The sequence below is a fragment of the Harpia harpyja genome, chromosome 20 (genome assembly GCF_026419915.1).
Source record: "Harpia harpyja isolate bHarHar1 chromosome 20, bHarHar1 primary haplotype, whole genome shotgun sequence".
NCBI classification, from domain to species: domain Eukaryota; kingdom Metazoa; phylum Chordata; class Aves; order Accipitriformes; family Accipitridae; genus Harpia; species Harpia harpyja.
Window position 1 is genome coordinate 258,224 of NC_068959.1, and position 14,626 is coordinate 272,849.

At 42.1% G+C, this 14,626-nt stretch overlaps 1 protein-coding gene across 3 annotated transcripts in view; it reads right to left on the bottom strand.

The window, feature by feature from the left end:
* The window catches only part of KDM3B (lysine demethylase 3B), a 72,305-nt gene extending 57,865 nt beyond the window's left edge, over nt 1-14,440 (bottom strand). Inside the window, exon 1 of one of the 3 annotated variants that reach the window (XR_008239479.1) lies at nt 14,147-14,440. Coding sequence is in view for 1 of the 3 variants with exons in the window: in XM_052816164.1 (XP_052672124.1) it covers nt 14,147-14,317 (171 nt within the window). In the remaining 2 variants the exon portion in view is untranslated. The remainder of the gene's footprint in view (nt 1-14,146) is intronic. The other 2 variants (XM_052816164.1, XM_052816165.1) reach the window with 2 other exon arrangements.
* Nucleotides 14,441-14,626: the final 186 nt, after the last annotated feature.

Below are 14,626 nucleotides of genomic sequence, written 5' to 3' on the forward strand. Positions count from 1 at the left end.
ATAAACTTGAGAAACTGCCTCAGATCAGAGCACAACACAATCACAAAAATAAGCACAAGGTGCTAAACAAAGGCAGAAACTACCAGTGACAGGACAAGTATCAGTTTTATAGAAAAAAAAGTGAGCAGATTATAATGGATCATGAGGTGGTATATGTTCAGCTATCTCACGCTATTTCAAAAAAAGGATAGACATGCACATAAACAGGTGTAGAGTGCACAATACACCTGAAGTGATTGTCTCTACTCAGCCTCAGTAAGTCCTCTGCTAAAATACTTATGACCAGTTCAGGTCGGAACAACAGGAGACAGCAGAAGAAAGCAAACAAGAACAATAAAAGGTCTAGAAAATGCAGACTTCAGAGTGGTCAAATTAGGTTGCTTTATCAAGAAAAAAGACGACTGAAAGGGGAATTAATAACCTGTTCCTCATGAAAGGCCTGCCAAAAAGAGAATAAATAATCCTATTTGGGATTAAGATTCAACTAGAAATACTTAGGTAAGAAAATTTCCTTGAATGACAGATTGCAAGAACAGAAGCAATGAAGAGACTATGCAGGGACACCGTAAAGACCTCTATATGGTAGAGATGGAAAAGAGGCTAGAGAAGCATGTCAGGAATGGCACTGGTACAATTAACGATGGTTTGATGCAACGGGATGGAATGACAACAGAGAGACATGGAGGTGGGAGACAGGTGATCACATACAAATAAGAGTAAAAAGCAACAGAACACAATATGACATGGAGAACCAAATCAACGTCGGACACCTTTCTGGAACACTCTTTATACAAGTAAGTTGTTGGGGCCAACACAGAAATAACTAGTTGTATAGCCATTTCAAACAACTACTGAATGAATGCAGCTTCCTAGAATTTAAATCTCTCTTGGATGGCGTTATGATTATTACATCTGAAGTCTGAACAATGGTCTGACATCACAGTAATATATGGCAAACTCTACAGTAAAATTTAGATCTTAAAGTACCCAAATATAGCATATCTGAAATATAGGTTTGTTTAGTCGGTTCATTTGACACTGCAACAATGATTAAGTTTCCCTTTTCATTTTGTTTTTATTTGGTTTTTTTACTTTAATGAAGGAGGAAAAAAGAAACATTTCAAGATTAATAAAAAACAGAATTATAGGGGGAATCAGGAGCAATTGCAAAACAAGAATGCCATAGTTAAATTCTGTAATGAATTTCCCATTCTGTACCAACTTCAGCGCACAGTCATTTTAGAGCCTGCTGCAACTGCCACAGTCCTGTTGTAACAAAAATGAGCAACACTCAGAGCCCTGTACAATCAGCCCTGTCGGTGCCTTCGTGACACAGACACAGTCCACAACCCTAATTATCACAGGTATGAATGTGAGAGCAATCTAGTTTGGCCTTGTGGTGGTGCATTCCTTCCCCTCTCTGGGCCCATCTATGAACTCGGGAAGTCTTGCTAAGCCTTAGCGTAACTGTAATGAGTTGGGCGGTTAAGTGTCCCTTGACCGTACCAGACACTCTTGCATGGCTAAGACAGGGAGTCAGTCGCGCTGACCATTCCAAGGACTTGGGCTGCCTGGCAGAGGTGGGGGACGGGAGTAGAGATAACTAGTTCTCTCCTAACAACCTTGAGACATATCCCAGCCCTCTCCTGACAACCTTGGAGCATCCCATATCTGAATCTTAAGTAATTTTCTGACAGCCCTGGAGCCTTCCTTATCTGAATTGTAACTCATGCGTAACAGTACCAGTGCTACTGGAATCCCAGTAATTTACTGATGACTAAAGCCAATCATCTCACAAACCTATAAACAGCGGTACCAAGTGAGACCCTTTGAGCTCTCCGGGGCTGCAGCAGGCTGCGACCAGCATCTCCCTCTGAATGGGATGCCTCTCAGAGCTCACAAACTCTTCAGTTTGTGAAAATTGGAGGTCTGTCACTGAAAGCCAACAAGACTTGGGCTGATACTCCCTGCTCCTTGAGGGTCAACCCTTCACCCATTGAGAAGGATGGTGAAGCATTTGGTGTGAATATTTTCACTGACCGAGGGGAATTTTTAACAGGTATACCTCTTTTACTCACTTATGTATATCTCTTAGTGTCTTTATGGATGTGTGTGTACTAACCTGAACATTCTATAGCAAGTATATTACAAATATTGCTTTTTAAATCTATTTAAATTACTGTCATGAACTGTATTTGACTGTGAATGAATCTTGGGCTGCTATTATACTCATAATCCTTTTAGATACAAACCGTTGCACAAGTCTGGGACTAGGAGTTGATCCAGCCACACCTAGACTCCGACAGGAGTTCAGGAAGCAAGGGGTTGTTCTCTGAACCTCGTGACTCAATGGGAGGGTCTCCCCTGCCTTTTTACATTCCTGTAAAATATGTACAAATCACGAAAAATCAATTCTAACTCGATTTTCCTTTATATGTTTCTCTTTTACCCTATTGTGTCTTCAGTCTCTGTATACATAATTTTAGCTTGATTCTAACTTAATTTTCCTTTGTGCATTTCATTCATGCATTAAGTAATTGGGTGAATCTCGCCACCGAATTCTGTGAAGTCACACTTTTATATAAATTCCTATTAAATAATTTTTGCTAATACCATTGCAGGTGATTCTTTAAGCAGTCCAAACCACTCCATTTCGCAACAGGCCTCAATCCATGCTACCTAATCCTTATAACAAGACACTACTCAAAAGTGATGCACGATTTTCTTTACAACACAAGGTGAAGTACAAGCAGATTTACACCAAACCTGGAACTTCAAAGACTCCACTTAATACAATCCAAATGCAAAAGGCAGATTGAGGATGGCCTCAATACTCCTGCCCCCTCCCTGTGAGATTTGGCCACTATGCAAACCAGATCATTAGTCAAAGCACAGTAGTTGTCCAAAATTCAAAATTTAAAAAGTCTTGAAGTAGCATAGAGCTTTATTCTCCTGATACACAGCAAGTAACAAATATGTGCATTTATAATTCTGTATGCAAAGTATCTTTTAAGATGTTACTTTCAAAACAGCACTTTGAGAAAATGCTGGAGGTTCTTTGTAGTGAGTTTATGTAGTTAATGTGCTTTAGAAATTGAGGCAGGTAAAAACCCTTAGATCAGATAAAATTAAGATCAAATCACACTCCAGCAGCTTGCTGTTAGTGAAAGCGCCAGGACACTGCCTCACCGCTGTCACTACACAGTCCCATTGCTTCCCCTTGAACAAGCAACCCAGCTGACTCCACGGCATGTACATTTAGGGAACATGTGGCCTAGAAACTAAGCACACACAAGGAATTGTTAATTTCCTGCAATCTTCCTCCATGCTGTTTGCTTAAGGGTCCAATGAAGCATCATGCACAAGAGATAGGAAGGGCAATTGCCTTTTTTTTTTTTTTTTTTTTTTTTTGATAGTAGCTAGCTATTATATTGACTTGGTAACATCAGACCAAACTCTTCCACTGAAGTCTTCATCGACAAGTTTTTTCTTACACATTAAGAGCAGGAACATAAAGTACTGGACTATTGTCTCTCCCACATGCTGCAGCACTGCTTTTTTCCCACTTTAGCCACTAAGACTCACGACAGCTGTCAAGCAGCTGAACACTTCCAGATATGAGCTGATTTGGACAGTTTTGGTTTATGCCAAACAAGAAAATGACTGTGCCAGGTATCTCTCTTGGATAACAAATGCTATCCAAGTCAAGTTTGGGATCTAACAGTAACCTCGTAGCCCTGTGGCTGCATGGTCAACATGAGTCTATCAAACCAACCGAATCAAAAACTGCAACGCCATGCACATTAGACACAGTACCACTTTGTGCAAGCCGTATCTCAAGCCAATTATGTAACATCCCTCGCACTCTGAAATGAATCCAGTAATTGTGGTGTATTTTACACCAGGCAGAGCCAAATATGTTAATCACTACGCTCTGCTTTTTAAGAGGATCTTTATTTCAGAAAATGTTTGCATTCCTACAGAAACTTCCTGCCATCGGAGACCTCCTTGCTGCACAGCCAGACAGACTGCCTTTTGAAGCAGCACCAGCCCATTTTGTACACTAAGAACTCATTCACCACTCCCCAGGCCTATCCTCAAAATGTGACACCTTTTTTCCTTAACTTATACTAAAATTAATAGTTCTGAATATTCTCTGCTATTAGTAACTTGAAATACTCTAGCTATGGGAAAGTGTGAGTTTCATAGAATAAATTTGTTTTGGAAACACGTACATATTTTTGTCAAATACTGTGTTTTTTGTTGCTGTTTCTTCTAAAATGCATCTTCACCTGATGTCTGCCTGCATCTCAATCAAAGTATCATAAAAACCAACTTCAGTGAAATAATAGCAAGACAATCTTTTTTGACTATTTTTTCTTTCTGCAGCTATTTGGACTGCAAAGAGATCTTCTGTTTTGCACAACAAATCACCTAGAAGTCCAAGTAAGCTGTTCCTAATCCCAAGTATTCTACAACCCAACTATCAGCAAGAAAAGGATGAGAACCTCCAGTTCAGAACTCTGAAGGAAAAGCAACACCTTAAATTGCAGGTTTGATACTCAGACTTTTTAAACCATTTAAAATTGGTACCTGTATACTGGCAAGTGGCAAATACACCTGTATTTAAAAATAAGAAAAAAAGAACCTGGTAACTATTAGTTACTAGGTATTAGTCTATTAAGACAATACCAGTGGTTTGCCAAATATTAGAATAAGTTTCAGGTGAGGGCTGGGGGAGGGGTCTGCAAAAAAAAGAATGGCAATAAATGGAAAGAGTTAAAAGTGAAAGGAAGTTTTAACTACATAGCTTACATATGATACGAAGGACTTTCTCTTACTGCATCCAACCTGAACTTGAGCATCCAAAGCATCAAATGGCACTGCACTGAAAATGAAGGCGGCTGGGACTTACAAGAGCCTAAGGGGAATGGTAAAAGCAGGATGAAAATTATTAGTTTTAAAATGGCAAGTACTGGAGCAGTTGAATTATTATTGCAACATAATTAATCATGTCACTGATAAAGCTTGTATAAAAAGTACCAAATTTCTTTAGACACATTCCTGGCTTCAAGTCTAACGGTATCTTATGCAGACCAGAGAAGAATCTGAGGAGGTTTTGGAAGTTCTTACAATCACAGCCTCTGAAAATTGGCTATTCAATTGCTAATTTTGGTTTGCCTCACACTTTTTCCTTTGCTTTCCAAGTTTGGCATCTTCCTTGAAAAAACATTAGTGATAAAGTAGTAGTACATCTCATTTTTGCTGAGTTTTATAGATTAAATTGGATAAAGTAAAAAATTTATTTTAGGTTATTAGATGATAGACCACATGACAACAGTGAAAAGAAACCCAGTCTCAAAGAAAAGCTTTAACCTGGAGCTTAATGCCACATTCTCAACAATCTGAAAATAAGAAACCAAAGCTATTCTTCTTAAGTAGGAAATTATGCCATTCTTTAGAAGAATGTCTAAGAAACTGTCAGCCTCTCTCCAGAATCGCCCACCTCAATGTCATTTAGCATACTAAGCAAGTCTAACAAATGAAACTCATCTCTGAATGCAGTTATTAATGTCAAAATTAACAAGGTGGACATCAACAAAACCATGGCTTTTTGGAGGAAATTCAGAAAGATGGCAGAAGGTCTGCTAAGCATGCAAAAACTGCAAAGAAAACTTGACTATACAAGAAAACCTTGCCATCTTTCTTTGTGTTTTGCAAAGAGAGCATCACTGTCTGGTGTAGGTAAGATACTAAAAAGGGACTCCCAACAGTGAGTACTGGCAACAAGGCAGTCACTACCAAGCAGCACTACCTCAGAAGAGCATGATTAGTTAATCAATGATAACAAGACAGAAGTAGTAAGATTTTTTCCAACTACAGATAAGCTTGCAAGAAGAACAGTTTCAAAATAAAACATACTTAGAAACTACAGAAGAAAATAAATCTGCCACTGATAGAGCATCTAATCAAAAGGAGGTATAGCACAAATTATTAGATGCAGACACCAGCGGCTTCACAGGGAAAGCATGAAGCATTGTGCAAGTAACTGGAGTCACAAGCACAGTGACCTCAGGACAACAACTATGTGGAGGTAAAACTGAGTTTTGTTTTGGTTCTGTAATCAGCAGTTGAAACTGAAAGCATTAAGACTACTTAGAGAGCACTCTAACACTATTGAGAGAAGTTACTGTATGAGCAAATGTATTTTATGACCACATTAAAAGCTATTCAACAACCAAACGCAAACATGATACACAAACTTCCATTACACTGGCTAAGTCTTCCTGGAAAGACATTTCTCCAAACGTTTCTATAAGAACATGATGTGGCTATATAGAAATATTTTTGAAGCCACCATCAGCTTGGAAGTTGGTTAAAGAAGTGGGAGCTCTGTAAAAACCTCAAGCATATGGTCACAACACAGAAAAGTCAAAATATGTGCATGGAAAAACCCTAGAAATGCGAACAATCACAAGATGGACCTTGAAGGAAAAAAAGAATGGTCAGTCTAATTAACAATCAAGGAATTCACTGAAGCACAGAACAAGATCAGCCAAAAGAAAACAGTTACTCAGCACACAGAGCTCGCCCAAGAAATATGTATATACATACCACATGCAGAAGATTGCTTTCCTACAGAAAAAAAATTTAATGCCTTGTACCTTAAGTTAAAACTACAAAACAGATTTCTTGAAGTAGTTTCTCAATTAAAACACTAGCCTACCTTTTTCATCCAAAATGTTTAGAAAATGGACTGCCGTCAGAGCAATGTAACACAATAATAACTCAAGACAAAACCCCCAAACAACTTTGTCATAATCACTTGCATTTCAAGCAGACGTTGCTCCATAGGCACAAGGCCATGTGTTTTCACCTCCTACAAAATCACCAGTCTTCCATTTCAAACCTGACAGAAAAAAAGATGCAACTACTACTATTCCACAGGAATTTCTGCATGAGGCAGTGCCCCGTAGTCACACCTAGAAGCATGAACAAACAAACAAAAGAAACCTTTCAAATTTCTAGTATCCCCACCGATACCTCCACTGAAAGCTGAGAAAACATTGTAGTATGGACATTACAGAAACCTGACTTTCTGCAACCATTTGAATGACAAAATGGACTCCCAGCTGCCAACCTGTAGCTCAAAAACCTTATCAGTTACAGTGCTGAACTACTGTCATTACAAATGCATGATCCAGTCTTTCGTTTTTATTTGAAGTGTGACACATACACGCCTTAGAGAACAACATACCAACAAATGTGTCAAGACAGGGACCTAAATTATATGTACTAGAATTCAACTTGCTAAATTTTACTCTATTTGCACAGCTCTTACTGAGCCTACTGCTTTCTGTAGCCATAACTAAAAATTCAGCTAAATGAAGTGACTACATATTCACCAAACAGATCATAAAACATATGGTTTCTACTTTCCCAGCTTATGGCATTTTATTTGGTAAAAAGCAAGCCCTGTACATACCATGTCAACACTGTCCACCCAAGAAAATAAACAGCCGAAGGAAAAATATGCTATGTTTTGACAATGATGGGGAGGGGGGGGTGTGGAATCTAAGGTCTTGCCAAAGTATATTTTGTTTTTCTAGCCATTTTTCCTTGTTTCTGTTGTTGCACTTCAACACTACAATACAATATTCAAAAAGGTCAAACCAAATAATTTTGATGAAATCTCTAAATCTCTTCTGCCTGTAGTTGGAACGTTCAAATTCTTCAAAGGCAGAGAGTTTGATCTGCAAATGCAAACACTTACAAGGAGCTTCCTGCAGTCAGACTTTGCCAGCACACAGTAACTTTCCAGCTTTCACTTGCAGAAGCTGGATCTGAATACTCCTATTAATTTAACGTGCAAGAACACTACAATTTTTCTTATCACTTATATCAGTACAAATAAAACTTGTAGATGCAATTACCGCTAAATATAAAGAAGATGGGTTAAGTCTAGTAAGAGATTCCTTGAATATACATTTTAAGCAGTAAGCCTATTTGAGCAGCAATTTTCCAAAGTCAAGTAACCATGGTTCACTAAGTCTGAACTAGGGAATCTGAAATCTTTGATTCCGCTGCAACAAACACCATGCAGAAGGAGGAAGAGACCGACGCTCCAAAGTCAATCCAGTATTTATACATCAGTAAGCTCTACAGAGCATCCACTATCAGATGAGCAAAAACTTATTTTATAGCCTGTCATGGAAGCCAGCAACTAAGCACCACGCAGCCACTTGCTCACTCCTCCCCCTCCCAGTGGGAGGGGGAGGACAATTGGTGAAAAAAACCTAAAACTCGTGGGTTGAGAGAACAGTTTAATAACTAAAATAAAATATAATAACAATAATAATAATTGTAATGAAAAGGAATACAACAAAAAGAGAGAAATTGGATGCAAAAAAAGACAAGTGAGGCACAATGCAATTGTTCACCACCTGCTGAGCGATGCCTGAGCAGCGATCTGCCCCTCCCAGCCAACTGCCCCCAGTTTATATACTGAGCATGACATTCTATGGTATGGAATATCCATACCGAACTTTGGCTAGTTTGGGTCAGCTGTCCTGGCCACAGTCCCTCCCAGCTTCTTGTGCACCTGCTTGCTGGCAGAGCATGGGAAACTGAAAAATCTTTAACTTAGGATGAGCACTACTTCGCAACAACTAAAACATCAGTGTGCTATCAACGTTATTCTCACGCTAAATCCAAAACATAATGTACCAGCTACTAGGAAGAAAATTAACTGTATCGCAGCCAAAACCAGGACACAGCCCTTCACTGATGCAAATATATAGCAGTTATGCTGTGCGTGATTTTACAGCTAAGCATAATTTCAGAAAACTCCCACCTGGCAGCCTACTGGTGGAAAGCTTAGCCATTTAGATGCCCCTTCCACAGCTGCATAAGGATATCCACATCTGACCAGTGCAAGGCTGGACAGGGCGGGACTAGGTCAACCCTTTGACCTTGTTTGGTACAGCTGTTCTTTCATTGACACAAATGTAAAATACTCAGACTGCTGTATTAAAGGCAGCATTTCTCTGTCTTAGAATCTTACCTTCTCAATCTAGAGGTTCCATATTTCTGCCTAGACTTCCCCAAACATATTTATTTTGTGCAAGTCCAATAGGTTTAAAATGTATTGAAATTACTGCAAACATGCAGATCAGCATAGCATGTGTTCAATAGTGGGACACTTCCTAAAATATCAGAAACACTGCATAAATGCCATGTAGGCACAGTGAACATTCAAAGTGGGCACTTCCATAATCCCCAGGAATAAAGCAGTTCAACAAACTCCTGCATGTGTACAGCAATTGCTACCAGGTGTCAAGAAATTACAACAAGTATCCTCAAATAAGGAAAAGGGCAGGGGGAAAAAAAAAAAAAAAAGACAGGAACTTGGAGTGTCTTGGTTAACAGAAACATGGAAGACAGCAGGGTGAAAAGGTACCCAATGGACATGGAATCAGTGTTGTGTAAGGACAGCTCTGCAAAGGGTTTAACCAAATGCGTGCAGGCTAGTAGGCCTCTCTGGTACACTGCCACACCAATTCTGTTACTGTTACTTCTCCATAGCCTGTATTTTGGAGGAACAGCCCTTCACCTCCCAGTCCCATGGCCAGCCCTAGTAACACCACTGCCTAGATCAGTCCTAGCAATTCCTTCCACAGCCACCATCTGCCCTGCCCCTTACTATTCAGTGAGCACGACACAGGGACACCAGAGATGGCACAAGACTGGGAAGGCTCATTAGATTGAGTCTCCAACCCCATTCCTCATCTATAACTTGATAACCACTTCAGCTCTGCCAAGATCCTTTTGAGAATTTTGCAAGCCACACTGAGTTTCCCCTACTGCAGTTACACTGCCAAAGAAGCCAAGACTTTTTTTTTTTTTAATAAATCATGTAAACTTAAACTTACATAAGCTACAAATGCAGAGGTATTCCATCCCCCTCACATCATCCCTGCTCCTTACATTTCAGTAGTATAAATGGCTACAGAATCTCTCATAACACTATTGAACCCTGAGAAAAGTAATCAGTGGAGCCACAGAAGACATTGCTCACTGTATGAATGCAAATCTTTCAGTGTGGATGTCTATCTTTCACAGATGGGAAGACAGAAAGGCTATCAGAAAAAAACTGTGGCATAAGAAGCATTCATAGTACTTTGTACTTAGGCCACCAACAAAGCATCGCAGATTAAGTGGAGAAAACGTATATCCACTACTTTTGCAGTCAGCTCTCCTTCGAAGAACCGTATTTTACTTGCAAAGCAAATAAAATTTTATTTGGAAAAAAATGTTCAACATCCTGTTTGTTCTTAAATATCTCTTTTACAACACGAAGCATTAAAGATATGCCTACCGGTCTTGCCAACATCCGTCCAGCCCAGTATCCTGCCTTTAACAGCAGCGATAGGAAACATTACTCAGGGAGCGAGACAAAGCCTAGAGCACATTCTGTGGTCCATTCCCCTCATATATTCTTTCAAAACGCAAACACATGCAAGTATCTTGCTGACAGGAGGAATGCTCCAGGAACATGATCACTTGTGCAGGACAGAAGGAAATGAAGAAAAGTACAGTGGCACAGAAAGCAATCTGAATATCCCGGACTCACACAACCCCAGCTGGTTGTGAACTGCCCCACCACTTCCACGGAGTCCCAGTTTCAACTCCCTATCCAAAAACTCCTCTTTCCATATCTATTGCAGTTTGAAAGCTTCTACAAACTCCCCATTCAGTCCCAGTGAGAGAGAACTGAAACTCTGCATCAGACATATACACAGCTTGCAAGAACCTCCACACACCCTATCCCAAACAGACAGTATACGGACATCTTCCCACATTCTTCCCTATTGTCAAGATGACTTCCAAGCAGCATCTGAAAACTGCTTGAGAGCACATACATCTAAATCCAGTCTTGTAGGGTTCCAGTGTCCCTCATCTATGACATACAGTCTCCAGACAGGAAGATATTCTTTTCCAATGTGACCTAGTTAGAAAAACTAGTTGAAAAACCCTGATATTTATGGTTAACTCAAACAGTTCTGACACTTGCAAAGTAAATTAAGCTTATTCCACAGTTCAGACTGTGGAATATCAACTTTATTCAACAAAATCCCTTATCAACAAGATACTTTAGATTACTATGTGTTTTCATTAAGCTGTATAACCTACATATCATGAACAAGTGAAAATGTCTTCAGAATACATTCAATTGTATGTGCAGATTACTGTAGGAAAGATAAAAACTCAGGCATAAAAAGTCTTGTGAGACATAACTTGCTATCCATAAAGGGGTAAAAAAACCAAACCACCAAGCCACCCTTTCTCTACCATCTATCATAAGAAGCATATGTGGATTATTCCAAAACAGTCCTACTCAAAACACCTTGTGTCCTAGGCCTCCCAACTTCCACAGTATTTGTATAGCTTGTCTGTGCATTAAAATAGTCATCTCGCACACTTTTGTTTTCCACATAAGCAAAAGCAGTACCATCCTGCATATGACACATTGAGCTACTTTGCCATTAACATGTAACGTGTCCTTTTACAATATTAGGACAATACTGAGCTAAAGCTTGACAGGTCTTTTATGATTCTGTCCTAATAGACATCTTGAGAAAAATGGCAAGATCTGCTTCTAGTTAGAAGAGGCAAAGCTGTTTCCTAACAGCAACACAGTTTTCCCTCAGGATTTCTTCTTGGTGCTCTGAAGATGGCACAACTAGGACTGACCATTATACATATTTTTTTTTTTGTGGACTAACCATAATTACATTGTTACACATTTTATCAAAGTAAGATTATTTAAGAGCTACTCTCTATAACCAAATTTATACAGAGAAAAAAAGCAAAACCTTTTCAGAGCCTTTACCCCACCAGAAAAAGTAATAGTTTCCTAAAATGGCAATATTAAAAAAAAAAAAAAGAAAGAAGCTATTTCAGCTACTTTCTGAAAGGCTTTAAGTTCTATACTTCTTGTCTCTTCCTGAGTTTTCTGCCTTGGAAAGGTGTAGATATTCAACTGCAGTTTTGTATTTCTAAAAGCCCTATGCCAGACTATGGGCTAGTAAGTGAAACCATCCTTACAGGATATCACAAAAAAGCACAGACTTAAGTAACCCAAAGAGCAGAATAGATTTTTTTTCCTAGCCTTTTTCAGACCTAATCCACATTATTACTTTACCTTAGATGAGTATCTCCTGAACTGTGGTTGACTGCTTGGTGCCAACTTGTCACTTCTTCTGGCAGAATGAGTTTAAAAAGACAACTTATTTTTCTGATAGTATATCGTTATCATTGTCAAAGCAGCATTCATTATGCATGGAAGGTTCCATGACAACACTAAATATCCTACATTACAGAACTCTGAAAAATGTGCCTTGAGTATTTTTACACAGTTCACATCTAAGAGTTCTTGTACAGACCTGGAGAATATACTGTTTAGAGTCAGCTGCATCACTGAAACTTTGCTAAGTGGAAGGTTATTGACGAAAGGAACTGGGGCGAGAACTGCAGTGCTGAACAAAGGCAATGAACTCACACACCAAAAAAATCCTATTCTTCCCATGCTATCAAGCACAGAAGATGATTTTTGCTTTGTTAGGGTAGTCTAACAGGCATCACATGGTTGGAGAGCAATGACTAACCAGAAAACAAGTGACTACCTTTTATTGGACGGAGATTCACACACACACAAAAAAAGAAGCAACACTCCATCAGTCCTTCCACCAAAATAGTAATAAGATCAGGTACACCAAAATTCATACATCATACTCATATTCGGGATGGATGATTCCATAATGCAAGAGTACTGATGATACACACGTCAAATGCAGTCTGCTACAGGAGTAGCACTCCCAACCAGGTCTTAGTTAGCCCCAATACCTTTTCATGTTTCAGATAAGAGTCTCAAACACTTGCCCTGTTTTCCTTTTGAAGATCCCCTTTCTGCATAGGGTTGTTGTTTGGGGTTTTTTTTTTTCCTCTTCCTTAAACAAATAAGAGCGCATCACCACACCTCTCAACTGCAGACATAGGGTGCCAGGCCACCTGGGCTTGCAAAGCTAAAACCAGCATACTACTTCCTACTGATAGCCCTAGTTGCAGTTCTAAAACAAGGCCAAAGAAAGCAGCGTTATTGTAGGAAGACAAGGAAACTTCTCAAAGTTGGAACTGTGCAACGAAGCCCAAAGAACTCATTGGAATAACAACAAATTAATAAAAAGCTAATCATAAAGAGAACTAATGAAACTTTACAAACACAGAACCTCGTTCCCCCTACCGTGGATCATTTTAACAGCCACAGCCCTCGGAAGCACACCATCAGTTCTCCAAAGCATGCCATCACTTACAGCGAATACTTGCAGAACTGACACATGCAAAGAGAAACAGCACAGATATCTTTTAAGATCTCCACCCAAGCGTCTCACTGAGCTATACCAGAAATAAACCAAACAAATGCTAAAGAGTGTTTAAACACACTACCTGAAGCAAGAATTCCTATAGCTGAAAACAAAATCCGAGACAGAAGGAAATCGATAATCCCCACTCAAAATTGCGCCTTCAAACAAGGGGCATCATTCAGGCTGATGAAAAATACTTAACACCTTCTCGGAAAAAAAGAATCCCAACACTTGGAAGTTACATTCAGACGTATCAGCATCAGGAAGCAGAAACGTCCCAGACGCGTTTGTTTCACACCTAAGTTACTGCCAACCACCGCACCCGAACCTGACGGACCCCCTCCGCCCCGAGGAGGCCCAGGCCCCGGCAGCTCGCAGGGCCGCTCCGCCGCCGCACTCGCCGCAGGCCGGGCCCGCCAGTCCCCGGCCCGGAGCGCGTCCCGGCAGGCCCAGCGGGGAGCGGCGGGCGGCGCGCTCCAGGCAGGGCGCAGGTCGCCAGCACGACGCTGCCGCCACCCGCCCGGGGGAGGCGGCGCCCCGCGCCTGCACCGCAGCCCTGCCCGGCAGCGGCACGCGCCGGCGGCGGGAGGCCGCGGCCCACGCGGGCGGCCCGACCCGCGGCGTCCCCGCCCGCAGCTCCCGGTCGCCCCAGCCCGCCTGCCTCCCTCCCCCACCCACCCCCCCCGCCCCGCCCCGCGCGCCCCCCGCCGCCGGGGCCTCACCGCCAGGTCCTGGGGCACGGCTCCGCTCATGGCCCGCACCGTGCCGCTCCGCCAGGCCCGGGAGGGCAGCGCAGGCCCCGGCTCCGGCCCCACCGCCTCGCCCTCGCCCGGCCCCGCCGCCAGCAGCAGCAGCAGCCGCTTCCCCACGGGGGAGGCCGCCGCGTCCGCCATCCCCGACGGGCAGGAGCCTCCTCCTCCGCCGCCGGCCCGAGCCCCCTCGGTCGCCGCCGCCCCGAGACACCGAGCAAACGACCGCCCCGCGCTGGGCCTCCGAGCGCCGCCCGCCCCGATCCCGGCATGCACCTCGCTCGCACGGCCTCCCCCCCCCTTCCTCTGCCCCACAATGCCCCGCGCCGCCCCGCCCGGGGCGGCCGCGAGGGGAGGGGGGCGGCGCCAGAGCGCCGGGCGGCCCGCGGAGGGGAGGCGGAGGCCGAGGGGCCGCCGGCGGGGACGGGCCCCGCGGCGGGGCGGGGGAGCCGG